At 36.6% G+C, this 26405-nt stretch overlaps 1 protein-coding gene across 1 annotated transcript in view; it reads right to left on the minus strand.

Annotated features, from left to right (window-relative positions):
* Positions 1-26405, minus strand: part of LOC106786167 — a 76098-nt gene that overhangs the window by 23355 nt on the left and 26338 nt on the right. The window contains 59 exon segments of the mRNA XM_014747277.1: positions 63-371; positions 453-779; positions 854-1171; positions 1264-1569; positions 1643-1945; positions 2018-2347; positions 2430-2738; positions 2837-3160; positions 3244-3561; positions 3635-3940; positions 4013-4315; positions 4387-4716; positions 4788-5099; positions 5191-5511; positions 5591-5908; positions 5999-6304; positions 6428-6727; positions 6818-7144; positions 7229-7531; positions 7633-7932; positions 8043-8366; positions 8473-8778; positions 8869-9168; positions 9242-9565; positions 9648-9950; positions 10054-10368; positions 10449-10766; positions 10853-11146; positions 11233-11550; positions 11633-11962; positions 12036-12347; positions 12429-12752; positions 12851-13168; positions 13249-13545; positions 13627-13944; positions 14023-14343; positions 14422-14730; positions 14836-15159; positions 15243-15563; positions 15665-15967; positions 16080-16367; positions 16480-16809; positions 16994-17302; positions 17413-17739; positions 17819-18136; positions 18335-18640; positions 18718-19020; positions 19112-19441; positions 19547-19849; positions 19952-20263; positions 20368-20685; positions 20787-21081; positions 22017-22330; positions 22639-22962; positions 24172-24489; positions 24581-24886; positions 24954-25286; positions 25373-25693; positions 25780-26403. Of these exon segments, the coding sequence (XP_014602763.1) occupies positions 63-371; positions 453-779; positions 854-1171; positions 1264-1569; positions 1643-1945; positions 2018-2347; positions 2430-2738; positions 2837-3160; positions 3244-3561; positions 3635-3940; positions 4013-4315; positions 4387-4716; positions 4788-5099; positions 5191-5511; positions 5591-5908; positions 5999-6304; positions 6428-6727; positions 6818-7144; positions 7229-7531; positions 7633-7932; positions 8043-8366; positions 8473-8778; positions 8869-9168; positions 9242-9565; positions 9648-9950; positions 10054-10368; positions 10449-10766; positions 10853-11146; positions 11233-11550; positions 11633-11962; positions 12036-12347; positions 12429-12752; positions 12851-13168; positions 13249-13545; positions 13627-13944; positions 14023-14343; positions 14422-14730; positions 14836-15159; positions 15243-15563; positions 15665-15967; positions 16080-16367; positions 16480-16809; positions 16994-17302; positions 17413-17739; positions 17819-18136; positions 18335-18640; positions 18718-19020; positions 19112-19441; positions 19547-19849; positions 19952-20263; positions 20368-20685; positions 20787-21081; positions 22017-22330; positions 22639-22962; positions 24172-24489; positions 24581-24886; positions 24954-25286; positions 25373-25693; positions 25780-26403 (18828 nt within the window).

A 26405-nucleotide genomic window follows, 5' to 3' on the forward strand; every position in this document is an offset into this window, starting at 1 on the left:
TGTTTGTTAGAATAATATTATGAATAAAAATGTTAATAATGCTAAAATATCGATTAGCTTACGTGATAAGAAAATACAGATAGTGAATGGATCTCCCGTATATCCAGATTTACAAGAACATATGGGATTATGATTGATCACTTTACATGTTGTATAGAGACCACAAGAATCGAGGCAAGGATCAATGCACTTTTTATTCCTACATGCTTGATTCGATGGACAATCATTACTAATCGTACATTCTGGTCTACAATTAGGTGGTACACCTATGTACGTTGATAAACAACTGCAGGATATTTGTCCATTGTTTTCTTTACATTGAGAATATGGACCGCATAAATTAGATTGACACGTGTCAACAGAATCTGCCTCTGTAAAGGATTCAAATTGAAGAAGACCGTAAATCAAATGTTCTCAAGATTTTTACAAAGTCGAAATATCAATATCCTTACGTGTTGGTAATATGGGATTGCAATTTATAAAAGGATCTCCGGTATATTGTTCAAAGCAAGTACAAGTTGCTGCATGGTTAATTACATAACAGTTGGCATTCGGTGCACACATTCCAGGGCAAGGATCTTTGCACTTCATATTGATACAAGCTCTGTTTGATGGACAATCTGAATTGAGGATACATTCCGGCCTGCATCCTTCGTAAGGATTACCAATATATTCTGATAAGCAACTACAAGAGCCAATATTTTGTTGCTCACGACATATTGCATTAGCACCGCATGGGGATGGTGTACATGGAGCAGGTTTATCCGTTTGTACATCAACTAAGATGAAAAGAAATGTTAATGTTTAATCCGATTAAAATTATTAAAGTAGTGTAATAATTCTATTATCTTACATCGTTCTGGTGAACATTGAGTAAATGGATCACCAGTGTAACCAGCGGTACATGCACACATTGGCGTATGACTGACTACGTTACATATGGCATTAGCACCACATGAGCCAATACAAGGATCTCTACATTTCTGATTTATACACGCCAATCGACTTGAACATTCGGAATTACTAATACATTCTGGACGACAATTTGGTGGAGATCCATTGAATTCAGGCAAACAATAACACGACGGATTATCGTTGATTATTTCGCATCTTGCATTTGGACCACATGGTGATGGTAAGCATGGATTTATTGAAATTTGAGGCTTCGTTGCTGATATTAAAAAGAAAAGAAAAAACAAATAATATGTGAATTATATAATATTGATTCTACTAATACGAATAAATTTAAGTTAAATTGCTTACGAATTGGAGAACAATTGATAAATGGATCACCAGACATTCCTGAAAGGCATGAACAAATAGGATTGTGATTGATCACATTGCAAATAGTATTGCGGCCGCAACTTCCGGGACACGGATCGATACATTTTTGATTGCTACAGGCTTTGTTCGGGGCACAATCTGAACTAACGACACATTCTGGTCGACAAGTTGGTGGTGCACCTATGTAGCCCTTAATGCAAGTGCATGTTGCATGGAAATTATGTTGTTTGCAAAGACTATTAGGTCCACATGGGGACGGATTACATGGATCAGTAACTGAAGGTGCTGTAGAAGTAGATAAATTAGTAATACGAAAAAGAACAACAAGTATTACGATAAAGAAAAAATTAAATTTTACCTTGGATAGGAGAACATAAAACAAATGCATTTCCTGACATTCCCAATGGGCAACTGCACATTGGAACGTGATTATAAACTTTGCATAAAGCGTTCTGTCCACAAGTTTCAATACATGGGTCAATGCATTTATTTCGTACGCATGCCTTTAATGAATTACAATCGGTATTTAAAATACATTCTGGTCGACAACCAGCATAAGGATCACCGAAATACTCCTCTAAACAAGTACAGGCACCATCTATACATTTTGCATTTGCTCCACATGGAGATGGTGCACATGGATCAACGTATACAGGTTCGGCTGTAATGATAAATCGCGTTAGGAATATATGTGGTCCAGGATTAATGTCAGGTGAAATTTATAAAAACTTACGTTGCTGAGGATAACATGCTCTAAAGGGATCGCCAGTATAACCATTGATGCAAGAACAAATTGGAATGTGATCGAGAACTTTACATTCTGACATGGTACCGCATGATCCTGGGCAAGGATCTTTACACTTTTGTTGTATACAAGCATTATTCGAAGAGCAATCAGAATTACTAGTGCATTCTGGTCGACAGTTTGGTGGACTACCTATGTATGTCGATAAACAGGCACAAGAGGGTAATCCTCCTGTATTTTGACATTCTGCGTAAGGACCACATGGAGATGGAATGCAAGGGTCTCTTAATGCAATATCTTGCTGTGTAGGGACTGTCACTGAAACGGGCATTTTCATTATTATCAATAAAAGTAAAGATAGGTACTTCGTGAAGTTCAGTTACTAATGAAAGTTACTCACAAGGTATTGGGAAACAAACTGTAAATGGATCGCCAGTATAGCCCATAGAACAGGTGCACAAAGGTGCATGATTAATAACTCTACAATCAGTGTACAATCCACAGGAGGTTGGACACAAATTCATACACTTTTGTTTCACGCACGATTGAGTTGCAGGACAATCAGAATTTGATACGCATTCAGGTCTACATGCAGGTGGCCTACCAACATATGTTGGCAAACAAGAACATACAGCAACTTCATTAACTACTCTACATTTACTATTCGGACCACATTCCGCATTATTGCATGGATCTGTTTTGTCTACAGCTGTATCTGTAGTTTAAAAAGAAATTTATGAAATAAATGTTTTTCCCATTGAAATCATTTAATATCAAAGATTATTAAAGACAAAAATCAAACTTTACCCATTGGTTTTATGAAACAATATCGATATGGATCACCAGTGTAAGAAGGAAGACAAGAACACGTTGCAATATGGTTTACAACGTTACAATTCGCATTGCTGCCACAAGTTCCAGGACACGGATCTATGCATTTGGAATTGGTGCATACTTTGTTCTGTGTACAATCAGAATTAAGAACGCATTCGGGTCTACATCCTTCATATGGATTTCCAGTGTAAGTAGATAGACAAGAACATGAGCCTGCGGCATTGCGTTGAACGCATACGGCATTGGGACCACATGGTGATGGTAAACATGGATTTATTTGCATCGAATTGCCTTCGACTACGAACAAATGAATATTTTGATCTCACAGAATTCTAGGAATTTGTAAAACGTCTTTTAATTAACTTTGACAATGAACTTACTCGGTTTAGTGATACATTGTACAAATGGATCTCCAGTGTATCCAATAGGACAGAAACACATTGGTGTATGACTAATTGTTCGACATTCTGCATTGACTCCGCACGAATCAGTGCACGGATCTTTGCATTTCTGATTTATACATGCTTGATGACTAAGACATTCACTATTGTTAATACACTCGGGTCTACATTGTGGTGGAGAACCAACATAATTTGGCAAACAAGAACACGATGGCGAATCATTGATTATTTGACATACACTGTTTGACCCGCAAGGTGTTGGTTGACAATGATTCACTTGTACCGGTGGTAATTCCGCTATGAGAAAATTATATTGATATAGAAAGACAATTATAACGAATCTATATGATAATAAACTAATGGATCTTACGGATTGGAGTACATCGAACGAATGGATCTCCTGTGTAACGATCCGGACAATAACAAATGGGATTATGATTTTTCACAATACATTTTGAACCAACACCACAACTTCCAATGCAAGGATTTCTACATTTTTGATTTGTACATGCCTCGTTAGGTGGACATTCCGTATTAACAATACATTCAGGTCTACACATAGGAGGTGTTCCAATGTAACCAGAAACACAACTACATACTGCCTGATCATTACTAGTACGACATTGACTATTTGGTCCACAAGGTGATGGTGTACACGGTGAAATTAAAATAGAAGCTGTAGAAAAATAGCAATTATAAATAACAAATAATTCTTTAAACATCTCCCCCCAAATTTTGTAGTATATACCTTGAACGGAATGGCAATAAACAAAAGCATTTCCTTCGTAATTAGTTGGACAGCTACACATGGGAATGTGGTTAATGACGTTGCATAGTGCATTGCTCGCACAAGTTCCTACGCAAGGATCTTTGCATTTATTATTAATGCAAGCTTTGTCACGAGAACAATCCGAATTGAGAACACATTCTGGGCGACAACCTGTTGTTGGATCTCCGTAATATTCAGGTAAGCATGAACAAATACCATTTTCGCATTGTGTGTTAATACCACACGGGGATGGATTACAGGCGTCTATTTCATCCAATTGGGCTAAAGATAGAAATATGTTGATTAGAATAAATGGTAATACTATTTTCAATATAACTGAACGAGTTGCTTACGTGGTGGTTGCTGATGACAATTATCAAATGGATCACCCGTGTATCCATCGAAACAAGAACATATTGGCAAATGATTGAATACTGTACATTGGGCATTAAAACCACAAGATCCTGGACACGGATCCCTGCACTTATTTTGTATGCATGCTTTATTACTAGGACATTCTGAATTAATTGTACATTCGGGTCGACAATTTGGTGGACTACCAAAATAGTTTTGTAAACATGTACAAGAAGGTATTTGCCCAACCGGTTGACATAAAGAATTCGGGCCACATGGCGATGGTAAACAGGGATCTTGTTGTACATCTGGTACTTTTTCTGGAGAAACTATAATTGAATTGAAAATTTAAATGGAAACATATGATGTATATTTTTCAAATGTATGACTTTATATGTACCAGTTAAATAGAAGCAGGCAGTGAAGGGATCTCCCGAATAGCCATTTTTGCAAATGCAAATTGGACTGTGATTGATAACTCTACAATCAGTGTTGATTCCGCATAAATTCGAACAAGGATTAACACACTTTTGCTTGATACAAGCTTTGTTTAGTGGACATTCTGTACTGACTATACACTCGGGTCTACAAGCTGGCGGAGAACCAATATAATTCGAAAGACACGAACAAACTGCTTGATTTTCATTTTTACGACATTCACTGTTTGGCCCACAAGGCGATGGATTGCAAGGATCGTTTTTCTCAACTACAGCTAAAAAAGGAAATAATTGTTTTATACACTAAAAAAAAAAAAATGTGAAATATGAAAAGAAATTTTAATTGAAAAATAAAAAGATTCTTACGATATTCTGTAACAATATTACAGAAACGGAATGGATCTCCTGTGTGTCCTGGTATACATGTACAAGTTGGAGCATGATTTATAACTTGACAAAGCGAATTTTGACCACACGCACCAGGGCAAGGATCTTGACATTTAGATTGTATGCAAGCACGATTAGCAGGACAATCTGAATTTATAACGCATTCAGGTCTACACCCTTCGTAAGGATTGCCTATATAATTTGGTAAACAAGTACAAGATCCTACTCCTGATTGTTCTTTACATATTGCGTTTGCTCCGCAAGGTGATGGTGTACAGGGTGATACTATTGGTTCTATATCTAACAATATGATTGAAAATCAATACGTCATTGTAATAGGTAATATCATTAATACGTTATCCGTGTAAAACGAACTTACTTTGAATTGTTGTACATTGAAGGAATGGATCTCCAGTAAATCCTGGACTACATGTACAAGTAGTTATATGATTATTGACATAACATTCTGCGTTTGCACCGCATAAACCTGGACAAGGATCTTTGCATTTTCTATTAATACATGAAAGTCGACTTGGACAATCACTATTTGTAGTACATTCTGGTCGACATTTAGGTGGTGATCCCAAAAATTCAGGTAGACAAGAACACGAGGGTTGTTGATTTATGACTTGGCATTGAGCATTTAAACCACATGGGGACGGATAGCAAGGATTAACGGATGCAGTTGTTGTCTCGACTAAAAGAATTCAGAAAATATAACTCGTCAAAATGAATTTGAATGATTTTTTCAATAATTATTTGGAGCCACGATGAAAATGATGCTTACCTATTAAACTACAGGCAGTGAATGGATCACCGGTGTAACCCTGACGACAAGTGCAAATCGGATTATGATTCACGACTGAGCATTCAGCTTTCAATCCGCATGAACCTGGACATGGGTCTTCGCATTTCTGATTAATGCAAGCTTTAGTTTGATCGCAATCAGAGCTAAGGGTACATTCTGGGCGACACGTTGGTGGATTTCCAATATAATTTGACAAACATTTGCAAACGGCTACTCCATTTATTTCTTGGCATTGACTATTTGGCCCGCATGGAGAAGGTATGCAAGGACGAGTTACTGTATCATCTAATAATTAAATTAAAAGAAAAAATAGATATAATAATCTAAACTATTGAAGGATCAAAGGAACAAGTATAAACTTGTAACACTTATGAAGATTTTTATACTAGCATATAATTAAATTCGTACCCTGCTGTGGATTGCAAGTAATAAAAGCATTTCCAGTCATTCCTATTGGACAATTGCACATTGGCACATGATTGATAACTTTGCATTCTGCATTGAAACCACATGTTCCTATGCATGGATCGAAACACTTGTTGCGAATGCATGCCTTGTCTCGTGGACATTCTGTGTTCGATATACATTCTGGTCGACAACCGATATATGCATCACCTTCGTATTCAGATATACACGTACAAATACCATCCAAACAATTTGCATTTGGTCCACATGGTGAAGGATTGCACGAATCGACAGATTCTACAGCTACATATATGAATTATTTGTTAAAACTATAAAACTTAACAAACATGAGGAGAATTAATATTTAACAACTTGTAAAGGTATTATTCTTACGTGTTGATTGTTTTAGAGTACAAATACTAAATGGATCACCGGTATATCCTTCGGGACAAGTGCATATTGGAATATGATTTACTACAGCACAATTAGCATCAACTCCGCATGAACCTGGACATGGGTCTGAACATTTGCTACGTATGCAAGCTAGATGACTAGAACACTCGGAATGTATCGTACATTCCGGTCTACAATTAGGCGGGGTGCCAATAAATGTGGATAGACAAGAGCAAAATGGATTGCCTCTAATGTTACGACATTCTGAATATGGTCCACATGGTGATGGGAGACATGGATCTTGTTGAATTGATGTTTGTGGTTGCTCTAATGGTCCTATTTGGTTAACAAAAAAATATGAAATATCTATTTCTAATTTATTTTAATACCAAATATTATTTTGATACTAACGTGGAAGTTGGAAACAAATTGAGAATGGATCTCCAGTAAATCCTGATTGACAAGAACACAATGGACTATGATTGATGACTCTACACATTGAATTCTTGCCACAAGAATTTGGACATGGATCGATACATTTTCGATTAACGCATGCACGATTAGGAGCACATTCTGTACTAGCAACACATTCTGGTCTACATCCAGGTGGTGTACCAACATATTCTGCTAGACAAGTACAAACTGCTTGACCATTATTTTCTCGGCATATACTATTCGGTCCACATGGAGATGGTTGACAAGGATTACTTATGTCTGGTGAAAGTTCTATTATAATAATATAAGATATAAGATATAAGATTGTAGATTTTTTCAAACAAACTTACTAATAACGTTCAGAACAACTCAAACTATACCTGTTATTGGCTCTTCGGAACAATATCTGAATGGATCGCCAGTATATTTGGGAATGCATGTACACATTGCTATATGATTAACAACTTGGCAAATAGCATTCTGACCACAAGTACCAGGACAAGGATCTTGACAACGCGATTTAACACATGCCTTGCTTGGTATGCAATCTGAATTAATGGTACATTCTGGACGACAGCCTTCGTAAGGATTACCGATATAATCTGATAAACATGAACAAGAACCTACTCCATTTCTTTCTTTACAAATCGCATTAGCTCCACAGGGAGATGGAACACAAACTTGTGGCATGTACATTGGTATATCTGTAAAAATTCAAATCTTACTCAGAAAAAATTCTATAGATATTTATCGAAAAAGTAGAGTTTAAAATATTGTTCATAATTCTTACGTGGTTGAACAATGTCGATACATTGAGTGAAAGGATCGCCGGTATAACCAACGATGCAAGTACACATTGGTGTATGCGATACTGTACGACATTCGGAATTAGCTCCACACGATCCAGGGCATGGATCTTTGCATTTTTGATTGATACATGCAAGATTGTTACTGCATTCGTTATTGCTCACACATTCTGGTCTACAATTTGGTGGTGTACCAATAAATTCTGGCAAACAGGAACACGATGGCGTGTCGTTAATTACTTGACACTGAGCATTTGGACCACAAGGGGATGGGGTGCAAGGATTCTTTTGTACCAATGTCGTTTCAGCTAAAATTTCATAATACTCCAATAATTTTCTATATCTTTTTGTGTTATCGATTGAAGTAATAAAATAAATTAGAATAAATATAGATAGAGAATTTAAAGAGCTTACGTTTTGGTATACATCTAACGAAAGGATCACCGCTTAAAATAGTTGGACAACTGCAAATTGGATTATGATTGACCACTTGACAAATAGCTTTGATACCGCAAGTACCAACGCAAGGATTTCTACACTTCTGATTAATACAAGCTTCGCTAGGACTGCAATCTGTACTGGTTATACACTCTGGCCTGCACGTAGGTGGGCTTCCCAAAAAGCCAGGAAGACAAGTACAAACTGCCTGACCATTAATTTCACGACACTGACTATTCGGTCCACAAGGTGTTGGATTACAAGGATTGCTTATAACAGGATCTATTTATAGAAAATATATTAAACAATATTGATAAGAGAATACTTTGATAAATTTTGAAAATAAACAAGGATAAACAAATCTATGCCAACCTCTGAATGGTAAACAGGATAAAAATGCGTTTCCTGTCATACCAATTGGACAAGTACACATTGGTATATGATTGTAAACATTACAAAGTGCATTCTGACCACAAGTACCGATACAAGGATCAACACATTTGTTTCTCAAACATGCTTTATCCAAAGAACAATCTGCATTAAGAACACATTCCGGTCGACAACCCACATAAGGATCTCCTTGATATTCTGTCAAACAAGTGCATTTCCCTTCATTGCAGTTCGTATTTGGACCACATGGCGAAGGATTGCACAAATCGGCTGGTAAACTTGCTACAATAATATGAATACATGTATTCGATATGAAAAATAAAACTAACAATTGTTTCGAACATATCATCCTTACGTGTTGGTGGTTGCAATACGCAACTACTAAATGGATCTCCTGTGTAACCATCTGGACAAGTACAAATAGGAATATGATTGAAAACTGAACACTGAGCGAATGTACCACAAGAGCCAGGACATGGGTCCAAACATTTTTCCCTTATGCAAGATTTATCACTTGGACAATCGGAATTAATAACACATTCTGGTCGACAATAAGGTGGGGTACCAATGTATGTAGATAAACAGGAACAAGAAGGTGTTCCGGCATTATTTCGACATTCGGAATATGGTCCACATGGTGATGGTATACATGGGTTTGTTGGTACAGCAGGTGGCAAAGCTGTAAAACAATTCAATTCTATGTTTCGAATCTATATATTTAACTCTAATGATTTAGAATCATTTTCGGTTATTAAACTTACGTAAGTTAGGGAAACATCTCGTTAGTGGATCACCGGTAAGTCCACTTTTACATGTACAAATAGGATTATGATTGATAACCGAACAATCTGCGTTTTGTCCACATGCGTGAGCACATGGATTGATGCATTTTTTATTTACGCAAGCTTTATTCGAAGGACATTCAGAGCTCATAACGCATTCCGGTCGACACGAGGGTGGAGTTCCGCTATATTCAGGAAGACATGAGCAAACAACGTTGTTTGAAATGACACGACATTGACTATTCGGACCACAAGGAGATGGATCACATGGATTTGTGTGATCTTCTTCTATAAATGGAAAGAAAATATTATTATAATTTTTGTTTATCTATTAAATTATTCATAAATTTGTATATTAAATTAAGTCGTATAATAAAAATGTTACCCTTTTCTTGAATTTGTTGACAATAACGGAATGGATCTCCGGTAAATCCAGGTACGCAAGTACAAGTAGGCAAATGATTTATAACTTGGCAATTGGCATTTGATCCGCAAGTTCCGGGACATGGGTTTTGACACTTGGATCGTATACAACCGAGATTTGATGGGCAATCAGAATTAATTAAACACTCGGGTCGACATCCTTCGTATGGATTGCCAATAAATTCTGGTAAACATGTACACGAACCGACACCGTTTTGTTCCTTGCAAATGGCATTCGAACCGCACGGTGATGGTGTACAAGGAGAGGTAGGTATAACTAAAGAAAACGTTAATCCATAAAGTAACACATACTTATGTGGATCTAATGAAAGTCGTAGTAAAATATCATTTTCTTACGTGGTTGTATGTTACATTGTATGAATGGATCTCCAGTGTAACCCTCAGAACAAGCACACATTGGTGTATGACTTACAACTCGACATTCTGCATTAGGCCCACAAGAACCAGAACAAGGATCTTTACATTTCTGATTTATGCAAGCTAATTGACTCGAACATTCAGCATTGCTGATACATTCAGGACGACAATTTGGTGGAGATCCTATGTGTTCTTTCATACAGGCACAGGATGAGGAGTTATTGATTACTTGGCACAAAGCATTCAAACCACACGGTGATGGTTTGCATGGGTTTATGAAAACTGGAGGTTTTTCCACTAAAAAAAATATACAACACTGTACTAGTAATTTGATTATAATAACTGGGTATTAATCAACATAAGGAAATATGAAAATATCTTACATATCGGATCGCATCTTACGAATGGGTCACCAGACAAATTTGGAAGACAACTACAAATGGGATTATGATTTACTACACGACATTGTGCACCAATTCCACATGTACCGATGCAAGGATTGATACATTGTAAATTACTGCAAGCTTTATCTTTATCACAATCAGAACTAACGATACACTCGGGTCGACAGGATGGTGGACTTCCTTTATATCCAGAAATACAAGAACAAACTGCTTGTCCATTTATTGTTCGACAATAACTATTTGGACCGCATGGTGATGGGTTACATGGATTATCTGATACTGTAGGTTCTAAAAATAGAAAATATTGCAAGTATTAATGAATGAACGTACAATCTTTTCGATCAATGAAAAAATGTAACGAAAGAATCTACCTTTAACAGGTAGGCAGATGACAAAAGCATTTCCACTTGTGTTAGGTGTACAACTGCACATAGGAATGTGGTTGTAAACGGTACAGATAGCATTTTGCCCACATGTACCAACACAAGGATTGACGCATTTATTACGTACGCATGCTTTATCAGTAGGACAATCTGTGTTTAAGACACATTCTGGACGACACGCGATATAAGGATTACCACGATATTCGGTTAAACATGAACAAACACCATTGTTGCATTCTGCATTTGCTCCGCATGGCGAAGGATTGCATTTATCCTCAGAAAGTTGTTCGTATTCTGTAACGAAAAATATTGAAGTATACCGTAGAAATATGATCAAACGAATTAAAATTTTGTTGATAAATCAAATTATTCTTACGTGGTGTAATCTTTGGATAACAATTGGTATATGGATCACCAGTAAATCCATGTAAACAACTACATGCCGGGATATGATTAAAAACGTTACATTCTGCATTATTTCCGCATGATCCTGGGCATGGATTTTTACATTTTTGTCTGATACAAGCTTTGTCAGTGGAACAATCTGAATGTATGGTGCATTCGGCACGACAATTAGGTGGACTGCCGATATAATCTTGCAAACAAGAGCATGACGATAAACCACCAATATCACGACATTCGGAATATGGTCCACAAGGTGATGGAATACATGGATTCGAAATGGACATTGACGTGAGAATTGGTTCTGGAAGAAATTCAGAGATAAATATATGTGTGTAGTTAATGATTCTCCATAAACTTGTCAAAAGTTGTCTTACGTTGCATTGGGAAACATTGAGTAAATGGATCTCCAGTAAACGACTGTTTACATGCACATATGGGACTATGATGAATGACATTACAGTCGGTATTCAAACCACATGGACCTGGACATGGATTAATGCATTTTTGATTCACGCATGCTTGCTTCAAAGGACACTCAGAACTTCCAACACATTCTGGCCTACATCCTGGTGGACTACCGATGTATTCAGGCAAACATGAACAAACTGCTTGATCGTTAATAACTCGACATTGACTGTTTGGTCCACAGGGTGATGGAGAACAAGGATTTGATGGTTTATATGGTTCTAAAGATGAAGAATAAAATTGTAAGAATACTTATCATTCAAAAATAGAAGTTAGGCAATAATTCAAATATATATTATTACCATTTTGTATCAAAGAACAGAATTCGTATGGTTGACCAGTATAACCAGCGAAACAAGAACAGGACGGCAAATGATTAACAACTTGACATTCGGCATTAGTTCCACATGCACCAGGACAAGGGTCACGACATTTTGATCCAATGCAAGAAAGGGTAGGTGGACAGTCGGAATTCATGACACATTCTGGACGACAGCCTTCGTAAGGATTGCCTATATAATTTGGTAAACAAGTACAAGAACCTACACCTGATTGTTCTTTGCAAATTGCATTTGATCCGCATGGCGATGGTACGCAAGGAGTTGGTGCGATAGATGGCACATCAACTAAAATATTCAAGAAAATAAAGTAAACGTAAGAATTCGTTGTAATAAAAAAAGAACTAACTATAATAGTTAAAAAAAAACTTTGATTATTTTCTTACGTTGTTTTTCAATACACTGAACAAAAGGATCTCCGGTATATCCAACAAGACAAACACACATTGCTGTGTGACTTACTACACGACATTCTGCGTTCGTACCACATGAACCAGGACATGGATCTTTGCATTTTAAATTGATACATGCCAAATGATTGGCACATTCGTTATTACTGATACACATGGGTTTACACATCGGTGGAATTCCAACGAAATCAGGCAAACAAGAACAGGAAGGAGAATCATTAATTACATTGCATAATGCATTAGGCCCACAGGGTGACGGCTGACACGGATTTATAGGTTTTTCTGTTATTTCAGCTAAAATAATTTTTAATTATATGTTAATATTAAAGATGTTTAAAAAGTAATTTAATTGTAGGGGTTAATAATATTCTTACGTTTTGGTTCGCATCTTACGAAAGGATCACCGATGAAACCTTGAGAACAACTACAAATTGGATTGTGATTTATCACTTGACACGTTGCCTTTATTCCGCATGTTCCTGGACAAGGATTTATGCACTTCTGGTTACTACAAGCCCGATCTTTTGTACAATCTGAACTAACGATACATTCTGGTCGACACGATGGAGGCATTCCAATATAATTACTAATACAGGAACAAACTGGTTGATTATTTATTACACGACAATGACTATTTGGCCCACACGGTGATGGATTGCAAGGATCCTCCGGTCCTATATAATGGTCATGTTATTATAAATATTTTTTTAAGATATACACAAAATACGTTTAATATTCATTTATAAATTAATCTATACCTGTGATTACGTGACAGGAAACGAATGCATTTCCTGTCATACCAGAAGGACAACTGCACATTGGCATATGATTGTAAATAGTACATTGTGCATTTTGACCACAAGTACCCGGACAAGGATCTATGCATTTGTTTCGTACGCATGCTTTGGATGCATCACAGTCTGCATTAAGTATGCATTCTGGTTTACAACCAATGTATGGATCTCCTTGATATTCAGCTAAACATTTACATTCTCCATTGTTACAAATTGCATTTGGACCGCAGAGTGATGTGAAACAAGGATCTGCTTCTAACTGTGGTTTTTCTTCGGCTATAATTAAAATACTTGTTACTACACATCTATTTTTAATATTCTATCGTAAGCATAGAAACAATAAATTTAGCTTACGTTTAAAATAACAATTATTGAATGGGTCACCAGTGTAATCATTTGAACAAGAACATGAAGGTGTATGATTGATGACCGTACAAATGGCTGAAATACCGCAAGATCCGAGACAAGGGTCCTGACATTTTTCATTAATACATGCCTTGTCACTAGCACAATCAGAATGAATGGTACACTCGGGTCTACAATTTGGTGGACTACCGATGTAATTTGAAAGACAAGAACAGGAAGGTATACTACCAATTTCGCGACATTGTGCGTATGGTCCACAAGGTGAAGGGAAACATGGATTCTGTGGTGTTGGTGGATTAACGGATGGTGCTAAAAATAAAAATCACGTTTATTCTATACCGATAGATATAGAAGAACAAATATCTCTAACTGTAAACACTATCTTACTTGATAAAAGGAAACATCTCGTGAAAGGATCTCCTGTATATCCTTGTTTGCACGTACAAATAGGGCTGTGATTTAATGCCACACAATTCGTATTTGTACCACAAGGTTTTGGGCACGGATCTATGCATTTCTGATTTACGCAAGCTCTGTTAAATGGACATTCCGAATTCATGACACATTCTGGACGACATCCTGGAGGACTTCCTACATATCCCAATAAACAAGTACAAACTGCTTGATCGTTTATTTCACGACACTGACTGCTCGGACCACACGGTGATGGTTTGCACGGTTCTTTTTTAATCGTATCTATTGGAAAATTTGAGATAAAATATTGTTTGAATCGTTTGAAATTATTTTTGATTTTGTTAACTGTTATTATTAAACGTCTAAGAACTGATAGATTTATATTACCGATTTGTAAAATTGGTGAACAATATGTGAACGGGTTTCCTGTATATCCAAGAATACACGTACACGCAGGCAAATGATTAATTACGTTACACATCGTATTTTGTCCGCATGCTCCAGGACATGGATTCTGACATTTTGTTCTAACGCACGCGAGATCAGAGGTACAATCCGAATTAAGAACACATTCTGGACGACAACCTTCATATGGATTTCCAATATATCCTGATAAACAGGTGCAAGAACCAGCACCATTTTGTTCTTTGCAAACGGTATTTGGTCCACATGGTGACGGTATGCAAGATGTGACACGATCATTTAATGATGCTACAGATAAAATAATTTTCAAATTTATACAAATTCTATTTAAATGGATATTGTTTTTTTTTAACCTGTGCAAAAATTCTTACGTTCTTTAAAGATACATTGCGTAAACGGATCACCACTATATCCAGTATGACAAACACACATAGGTGTATGACTCACAACACGACAATCTGCGTTAGTACCACAAGAACCTGGACAAGGATCTTTGCATTTTTGATTGATGCAAGCAAGATTGTTGTTACATTCGCTATTACTGATACATTCAGGTCTACAGTTCGGTGGTGATCCAATAAATTCGGGAAGACAAGAACATGAAGGTAAATCGTTCACAACTTGACATTGTGAATTTGGACCACAAACTGATGATTGACATGGATTCGTTGGTACTTTTACTGGTTCCTCAACTATTCCGAGAGAAATATATCAAATATTAAAACAAATCAGAAATATTCTAATACATTATATAAGGAGATATTTTGATCTGAAGATATTAAAGTTCTCATACTTATTAAAGTGCATCTTGAAAATGGATCTCCTGTATGTCCTGACAAACAACTACATATAGGATTGTGATTGATAACTTGACACGTTGTTCTAATACCACAACTACCGAGACAAGGATCTATACATTTCTGATTACTGCAAGCTAAATTTCGTGGACAATCTGAACTGAGAACACATTCAGGTCTGCACGATGGTGGACTTCCTAAATATCCTTGCACACATGAACATACTGCTTGATTATTTATAACTCGACATTGACTGTTTGGACCACAAGGTGAAGGTTTGCAAGGATCTCTTTCAATATCTATAAGAAATGTGTCGAATAATTAAAAAGTTAATTTTAAAAAACCTACATATGAAAAAAGTAGATGAAAGAAAAGCTATTATTTATAACAAACTTGGATTTTAAAACGTACCTAGCATAACTGAACAAAGGACAAAAGCATTTCCTGACATTCGTTCTGGACAACTACACATAGGAATATGATTATACACATTACATATTGCATTCTGTCCACATGTACCAGGACAAGGATTTGTACATTTGTTACGAATGCAAGATTTATCAAATGGACAGTCATTATTCAGAACACATTCAGGTCTACAGAGAGTGTATGGGTCTCCTTGGTACTCCAATAAACAAATACATACACCATTATTACATTCTGCATTTGTTCCACAAGGTGTAGGATTGCAAGGATCAACTTGTGTGTCCTCAATTGCTATAGATAATAATTAATAGAAATTTATATCAATCGATTTAGAATATAACTATGTGATTCCATTAATTTATAACAATAATATAAAAATTCTTACGTTGGATTGGCATTAATTGGCAATTATTAAAAGGATCACCCGTGAAACCATTGGGACAAGTACAAACTGGCGTGTGATTGATCACATCGCAAACTGCACCCAATCCACATGAACCAGGACAAGGATCTCTACATTTTTCTTGCATGCATGCTTTGTCGCTAGTACATTCAGAATTAATCGTGCATTCTGGTTTACAATTCGGTGGACTTCCTATATAATTTGTAGAGCACGCACATGATGGGAAACCTCCAATATCGCGGCATTCCGAATATGGGCCACATGGGGATGGCACGCATGAGTTTTGAACTGATGTCGTTACAATTGGATTCTCTGAAAAGATTTCTTATGAATTGGTCATTCTAAAAATTAGAAAAACCACATACTATCTTTTCAAAATATTCAAATATATAAGAATTGTAATTAATAAATATATGGTTTTTCTATTAACATTTATGGCGTATATTAACTGGTTAATAATAAATGTAATTTATAACAAAAAAAACTGTAATCTTACTTGGCATGGGGAAGCAAACAGTAAAAGGATCACCAGTAAATTCGTTCTTACAAGCGCAAATTGGGCTATGGCTAACAATCTTACAAATTGTATTAACGCCACAAGTACCAATACAGGGATCCACACACTTTTTATTTTTGCATGCTTGATTTAGAGAACACTCTGAACTTAAGACACATTCTGGCCTACAACTTGGTGGACTACCAACATATTCAGGAAGACATGAGCAAACTGCTTGATTATTTATCACACGGCATTGACTATTGGGCCCGCAAGGGGAAGGATTACATGGTTCTTTGACAACGATTACTAAAAAAAAAATATTGAATCGTTAAGAATATTTCAAATTTATAAAAAAAAAATAAAAACAAACAAACAATCACGCATGAATGCAAACGATACAATTGTAATGAACTTACGAGATGGTGGCTGCGGATGGCAATAATTAAAGGGATCACCCGTAAATCCAGATATGCATGTGCAACTTGGTAAATGACTAATGACACTACACTCGGCGTTTTGACCGCATGTGCCAGGACAAGGATTTTGACACTTGGATCTTATACAAGCTAAATTGGACGAGCAATCCGAATTGATCGTACACTCTGGACGACAACCTTCGTAAGGATTTCCGATATAATTATTTACACATGTACAAGATCCTACACCATTTTGTTCCTTGCATATAGCGTTGGAACCGCATGGTGATGGTAAACATGGAGATAATGGTTCAGGTTGTATATCAGCTAAAGAAGAAATGATATATAAATGATTGGAATATTTTTAAAGAAGACTATGCACGAAAATAAATGATCAAATTCTTACGTTGTTTTTCTATGCATTCTGTAAACGGATCACCGGTGTGTCCTATTTGACAAGCACACATAGCTGTATGACTAACTACGCGACATTCTGTATTGGAACCACAGAAATCTTGACAAGGATCTTGACATTTACGATTAATACAAGCCAAAGAGCTAGTACATTCGCTATTGCTAACACATTCTGGTCTACAATTAGGTGGAGACCCTATGAAACCAGGCTGACAAGCACACGAAGATTTACCGTTGATTGTTTGATAAAGAGAATTAGGACCACATTGACAAGATGGGCATTCATCTTCCGGAGGTAACGGAGAAGTAACTAATGAAAGAGAAGATACTACGTGACCATATTAATTCGTATTTTCTTTTTCTTATTAATCATCTTCATTAAAGAGCTTCATTCTTATCGTTAATCGTAACAAATTAATAGTTACAAATATTAATGATTAAAAATAATCTTACTTCTGCTCTTTAATCAAGCGATTATAATTTTTAATGTAAAGAGTACAATCCTTACTGATTGGTTCGCATCTAGTAAATGGATCACCCGTATAGTCTGGAGGACAATTACAAACAGGATTGTGATTAATAACTTGACAATTGACATTAAGACCGCAGGTACCAGCGCATGGGTCAATGCACTTCTGATTACTACAAGCTTGATTTCTTGGACAATCTGAACTAACTGTACATTCAGGTCTACATGTTGGCGGACTTCCAAGATAGCCTGGCACACAAGAACACACTGCTTGACCGTTCATAGGTCTACATCGACTATTAGGACCACATGGAGATGGGCTACATGGATTTAATGATGCTGGTTCTAACGAAATATAAAGTATATTAATGAAGATATAAAAATAATCCTAAAATTATCTATCTTCTTCTTATATAACATACCTTTAACAAAATCGCACGATATGAATGCATTACCACTCATTTTAGATGGACAGCTGCAAATGGGAATATGATTGAAGGTATTGCAAATGGCATTTCGTCCACATATCCCTGGACAAGGATCTATACATTTATTTCGTACGCATGCACTGGTCATAGGACAATCACTATTAAGAACACATTCTGGTCGGCAACTGACATAGGGATCTCCTTGATAATTTGCCAAACAAATGCATATACCGTCATTGCATAAAGCATTTGGTCCGCAAGGTGTTGGATTACATGGATCTTTAACTGGTGATGGCACTGAAAAATTTATTCATTGCAATAATGTTGGACCATTGTCATGTGGTATTTGTAGAAATGAAAAAAATATATATATATATAATATTCTTACAGGGTGCTGGAGATGGATAACAATTCGAAAATGGATCTCCTGTATAATCTTGAAGGCACGTACACATTGGAACATGATTAACAACTGTACATTGTGTTCCTATTCCACAAGAACCTAAGCAAGGATCAACACAACGTTGTTTAATACAAGCTTTGTTGCTCGAACAATCTGAATTCACTGTACATTCTGGTCTACAATTAGGAGGACTTCCTATATAAGTGGGTGAACATTGACAAGAAGGACCTCCGTTAATAACGCGACATTCTGCGTAAGGGCCACACGGTGAAGGTAAACATGGCTCAGGATTATGTATAGGTGATGGCAAAGATTCTAAAAAAATTATTCAGTAATTTAACAACGAGTAAAAAATTGATTTAATTCTAGAAAAGTTTCTGTTTTATCTATCATCAATGATTTTAATTGATATTTTCTTACGTGGTAAGGGGAAACATCTTGTGAATGGGTCTCCAGTAAAACCTTGCTGACAAGCACAAATTGGACTGTGATTGATGACGTTACAAGTAGCTGCAGTACCACAAGTATTCAAACAAGGATCTACACACTTTTGATTCGTGCAAGCACGATTTACCGGACATTCTGAATTGATGACACACTGAGGACGACAATTTGGAGGGCTACCAATATATTCTGGTAAGCAAGAACATATTCCTTGTTGATTAATAGATCGACAACGACTATTTGGTCCACAAGGTGAGGGATCGCATGGATCTTTGTATTCTATTTCTTGATCTATAAAATTGAAATAAAAGATGCTATACCTCGTGATACATTCATGGTTAAACACAAAAAAACTTTCATTAATTGAAGAAAAGTATTTACCGAATTTGGTACAATAATGGAAAGGATTTCCAGTGTATCCAGAGATACAAGTGCAAGAAGGATGATGATTGATCACTTGACATTCGGCAAATTGACCACAAGTGCCTGGACAAGGATTCTGACATTTGGATTGTATACATGTGAGACTGGGTGAACAATCTGTATCAACTACACATTCCGGTCGACAACCTTCGTAAGGATTACCAATGTAATCTGGTAGACAAGAACAAGCACCTACACCGTTTCGTTCTTTACAGATTGCATTGTAACTACAAGGTGATGGTTCGCACGGTGATAATTCAGGTGTAACGACTGCAAAATGATCATCGATTGAAGATATAGATTATCCTTTTTTTTTTGTCTGATAATAAAAGAGAACGGGATTATAGAAAGAATCGAATTAGAAACAAACTTACGTGTATCTTTCGTACACTGAATAAATGGATCTCCTGTGTAATCGATTGGACAAACGCACATTGGCGTATGACTGACTACGCGACATTCTGCATTTATTCCGCAAGAATCGATACAGGGATCTTTGCATTTTCGTCCTATACATGCTAAATTACTTGAACATTCGCTATTACTGATACATTCTGGTCTACAATTAGGTGGAGAACCTATAAATTCTGGTAAACAGGCACAAGATGGGGCATCATTTATCACTTGGCATACAGCATTAGCACCGCAAGGAGATGGTTGGCACGGATTTTCTGGTATAACAGGTTCTGGTGCTAAAGAAAAAATTTGATTATTGTAACTTCGTTCTCAAATTTAAATATATATATAAATATATCTGCCTGATTCCTATTCCAGTAATATGAAAATGTCTTACGTTTAATAAGACATTGTACGAATGGATCACCAGTCATTTCCGGTGGACAACTACAAAGAGGGTTGTGATTGACGACATGACAAATGGCCTTAAAGCCACAAGAACCAGGACAAGGATTGATACATTTTTGATTGTTGCAAGCTTCCGTTAGTTGACAATCAGAACTGATAGTACACTCTGGTCTGCATGCAGGTGGTGCACCAAGAAATCCTGACACGCAAGAACAAACAGCCTGTTGTCTTATTTCGCGACAAACACTATTGGGACCGCATGGCGAAGGCACGCAAGGATTCTGCTTCACTGGATCTATTTTCATTTTGTCAAAGTATTTATATTAATTGTAAAAACGTGTTTATTTAAGAAAAAGTGTTTATGTGAATTTCAATTAGCGTGAAGAAAATTCGAAGTACAATACCTTCAAGGACAAAACAACGCACGAAAGCATTTCCGATCATACTAGATGGACAACTACACATGGGAATATGATTGTATGCAACGCATTGTGCATTTTGACCACAAACTCCTGGGCATGGATCGACACATTTGTTGCGTATACAAGCACGATTTTGTGGACAATCGTTATTTAAAGTACATTCAGGGCGGCAACCAATATAAGGGTCGCCTTGATATTCCGCTAAACATTTGCAAATACCATCGTTGCATTGGGTATTTGGTCCACATATAGTTGTTGTACAAAGATCAGTGATACTGGGTTCTGCTGTAAATGTGTAATACGTTTTTTCACTTAGGATTTGAACTAAAATCGATCTAAACATTGCTACGTTATATCTTTTACTTTGAATCTTACTTGTTATTGTTGGACTAGGATAACAATTATTGAAAGGATCTCCGGTAAATCCTTCAGGACAGAGACACATTGCTATGTGATTGTAAACGTTACAAAGAGAAGTTACACCGCAAGATCCTAAACAAGGATCTTTGCATTTTTCTTTAATGCAAGCAAGATTTTTAGGACAGTCAAAATTGACACGACATTCCGGCCTACAATTGGGTGGGGATCCAATGTAATTTGGTAAACAAGAACAGGATGCCGTACCACCGATATTTCTGCATTCCGCATACATTCCACAAGGGGAAGGTATGCAAGGCTCTTTTGGTATTATTTCATCTCGTGGAATTTCGACTGAAATTTTAGCGACAATATCGATATTAAATTGATTTCTTTTATAAATGTAACTAATTAATATAAAAATTCTCATGTCGTCCGACATTGTTTCTCTTACATGGAGCGGGGAAACATTTGGTGAATGGATCTCCAGTATAACCAGAATTGCAACTACAAATGGGACTATGATTGATAACTCTGCATTGAGTATTGATTCCACAAGTATCTGTGCAAGGTGATGCACATTTTTGATTAATGCATGCTAATTCCTTCGAACATTCACTGTTCACGATACATTCTGGGCGGCAGTTGGGTGGGGTGCCAATATAATTTGGGAGACAAGTACATACAGCATGATCATTTATATTTCTGCATTTGCTGTTTGATCCGCAAGGTGATGGACTGCATGGATTTGAATCTGATAGGCTGGCTGTATGGAAAACACAGTAAATCATCAATTATAAATGGAATCACTTAATCGAAATGTGACTTATTCTCTTGACAATGCTTCTTACACTTTTTTTTAATAATAAGTGGATTGAAATAATATGATATAACAGAAAAATTCATTAATTCAAACTACAAAGAGTGTAAGAAGCATAAATACTGCGATAACAAAGTGCTTCCTTTTTTTACTTCTAATGTGAAGTAAATTAAATTGAAGCAAAATAATTTGTAAGGTTGTAAATTGTCTTCTTATAGAACTACAAAGGAAATATTGCTTACGGGCGGTGATATCTAAGGTACAGTGCCTGAATGGGTCTCCGGTATATCCTGGATTACAGGTACAAGTGGGCAGATGATTAATGGGGTAGCATTTGGCATTTGATCCACAAGTTCCTGGGCACGGGTCTCTGCATTTCAGGGTCATACAGGCCATTGTAGAGGGACAATCGGAATTTTGAGTACATTCGGGTCTACATCCTTGGTAAGGGTCACCTAAGTAGTCCGGTATACAGGAACATGAGCCGGCGCCGTTGTTTTCACGACAGATCGCATTAGCGCCACATGGGGAAGGCTCACATGGTTTCCTGATATCTAACGGGGTGTCTATGGGAAAGAGAAACTTTAAGTAAATTTAAATAAAATATGCAACGTGAACGTGTTTGAAGCTTGTGCAAAATGGCGTTGAACGGAGAAGGCGTTGGTGGTTGTAACGTGTTGGTTGTTTCTTTTTTTGTTTTAAATATTTTATTCAGCTGTGCAGTTTTCTTAGCTATTGGCAAATGTTGAAGAAGCAAAACATAAAATCTAATTATAAATATTTCGTTCGGTAGCTTCATGTGGTAGGGTCAGTGTGATCGATTATTTGGTGTTGAATTTTTTTTAGTAAGCTTTTTAATCTTATCGCTTGTGGTTAATACATCAAGCGTGGGTAAAGATTAATTTCAATTCTAGAAACATCCATACTTGTTTAATCATTTTTCTTGGTCGATTTCTATTTGGTGCCTGCATAGTTATTTCGGGGTTACGTTGTTATGTTAAGGGGAAAGTGCATTCGAGAAGTATCTTAAAACTATACGTGGTTTTTTATCAGTACGCTCTATCAGAGGTTGTCAATGAGGGTGGTGTTGATCTTATGGTTATGGAGAATACGCTTATGGGCATGTCATTCATTGTTATGGGGGTTCATTAGGGATGAGTGCATCTTAGAGCCTAATGTTTCTAGGCCCCGCCACCATTTTTTGTCATATCATATTTCGCATTTGTTCGTATTGAAAAGAAATATTGCGTAAATTGCAATTGAATAAATAAAACGTGCGAAATATTATATATTGGTTGATTAATCGCAAGGACTATGGGATCCGCACAATCTTTTCGATTTTCAGATTTGTGCGTTAAAAGCTTAACTTAAATAAATGCCATGGTTATATTAATTTGTCATCGCTATTATTATTAATATGGCAATTGTAAAAGAATTCATCTTCCCTTTTTGAAGATTTTCGAAAAATTGTTTTTCATCACAATTATTCATTGCAAATATTTTTTACGCACACAAGCAAAGCACTTACCTGTGTTGAAAAGTAGAGATTGGTAAAATATTAAAATGAAACAATATATAACTATATAGAAATATATAAAAGATTTTCTAATACTGTTCAAATGAAAAATATTTCAATAATTGTACAATGTGTATAAATCTTCAATTTTCTAATATTTTTCTCATCACGTTTCATTAGTGAAGATAATATTTTACCCAATCTACTTCTTCGTTAAACAATAATGCAAGCGTTATAAAAATATAACATATGTACTCACCCTTGAGAACAGGTTCACAAACGCTGAATGCATTTCCAGAGAAACCAGCTAGACACGTACAAACCGCGTGATGATTAACCACAGAACACTGAGCATTTACACCACACAAACCAACACACGGATCACGACACTTTTGTTGTATACACGCTAGATGAGCTGGACACTCTGGATTGATGGTACACTCTGGTCTACAATTTGGTGGTATGCCGATGTAATTCTGCATGCAGGAACACGCTGGACTTTCACCTCGTACATGGCATTCAGCATTCGGTCCGCAAGGTGATGGCATGCAAGGATTTGTAGGGGGTGGTGGTACGCCTGTAAAAAGTAAACAAATTAATTAATTAATTATCTGTTTATAATGGATTAAAACAAATAAAGAAAAGTATCGAATGAATAGAACACTTACTTGGGAGAGGATAACATCTGCTAAATGGATCACCAGTATTTCCTTCCGAGCAACTGCATATAGGATTATGATTGACAACTTGACATTTTGTATTTTGCCCGCATGTTCCTGGACATGGATCTTTACACTTTCCATTAAGACACGCTTGGGTTAGTGGACATTCCGCGCTAACGACACATTCGGGCCGACAAGAAGGTGGACTACCGATAAAACTTGGCTGACAAGAACAAACTGCATGATCGTTGACGATTTTACAGATGCTGTTAGGTCCACAGGGTGATGGTGAACAAGTTTGTTTTCCCATTTCTGTAAAAAGATAAAATATTGAACATTAATTAACGATATTATACTTTATCTTTATTCCATATTTTACTATAATCTTTCTGATGCATACCATCTGGCAAATATGGTCGACAGAAACTAAACGGATCCCCAGTATTTCCAGCTGAACAGCTACACATTGGAATATGATTGACAACGTTACATTGAGCATTTGTACCGCATGTTCCTGGACATGGATCGACGCAACGTTGATTTATACAAGTTTTAACACGAGGACAATCGGAATTCATAGTGCATTCCGGTCGGCAATAAACGTATGGATCTCCAAAGTGATTGGCAAAACAGGTACACTCGCCTGCGTCACATTCAGCGTTAGGTCCGCAAGGTGATGGATTGCATAAATCAGCAGGTATGTTTGGTTGTACTGAAATAATTATAATTATAATTAACAGAATTACAATTACATTGTGAAAAAGTATTGTTATAAATTCAATATTATTGATATTATACCTGTAATCGGTGAGCATAATGTGAAAGGATCTCCGGTATAACCTGATTGACATAGACAAGTAGGAATATGAGTCTGAACCCGACAATCCGCATTTTGCCCGCAAGATCCAACGCATGGATCTCTACATTTCTCAGAGATACATGCTTGGTTCGATGGACAATCAGTATTCACAACACATTCTGGACGGCAGTTAGGTGGCTGTCCAATATAATTATTTTGACAAGAACAAGCTGCTCGACCATCAACTATCTTACATTCGGAATACAAGCCACATGGATTTGGTATACATGGATTGCCATCCATGGGTGCCGGTAAATTTACTGTTAAATAATATAATAATTAATATTATTAATCGCGTAGTATTGATTAAATAGTGAAATTATCGTTATGAAACTTTTTCGCTTACTTGCAATAGTATAACATCTTGAAAATGGATCTCCAGTCATTCCATGTGGACAACTACACAAAGGATTATGATTGATAACTCTGCAATTGGCATCTACCCCACATGTTCCTGGACATGGATCGGAACACTTATACTTGTAACATGCACGATTTAACGGGCATTCAGAATTAACAACACATTCTGGTTTGCAATTTGGAGGTGTTCCAATAAAAGAAGTCTGACACGAACATACTGCTTGTTCGTTAATTACACGACATAAACTATTAGGTCCACATGGAGAAGGAGAACATGGATCGGTAATTGTTGGCACTGTTTCGGATTGAAGTATGCAAGTTGCAAATGGGTCTCCGACGTATCCAGGTACGCATGTACATGTTGGAATGTGATTGATGACCGAACATTGCGCTTGAATTCCACATATACCAGGACAAGGATCTTTGCATTTATTACGTATGCATGCTTTATTTGTTGGACAATCTGAACTGAGAATACATTCTGGTTGACAACCCTCATATGGATTACCATGATAATCTTCTATGCAAATACATGCACCGGTGTTTTCACGTTGTTGACAAATTGCATTAGATCCGCATGGTGATGGTACACATGGATTTATTTCTTCCTCT

This window comes from Polistes canadensis, unplaced genomic scaffold (assembly GCF_001313835.1).
Source record: "Polistes canadensis isolate GaletaPanama2010 unplaced genomic scaffold, ASM131383v1 scaffold_67, whole genome shotgun sequence".
NCBI classification, from domain to species: domain Eukaryota; kingdom Metazoa; phylum Arthropoda; class Insecta; order Hymenoptera; family Vespidae; genus Polistes; species Polistes canadensis.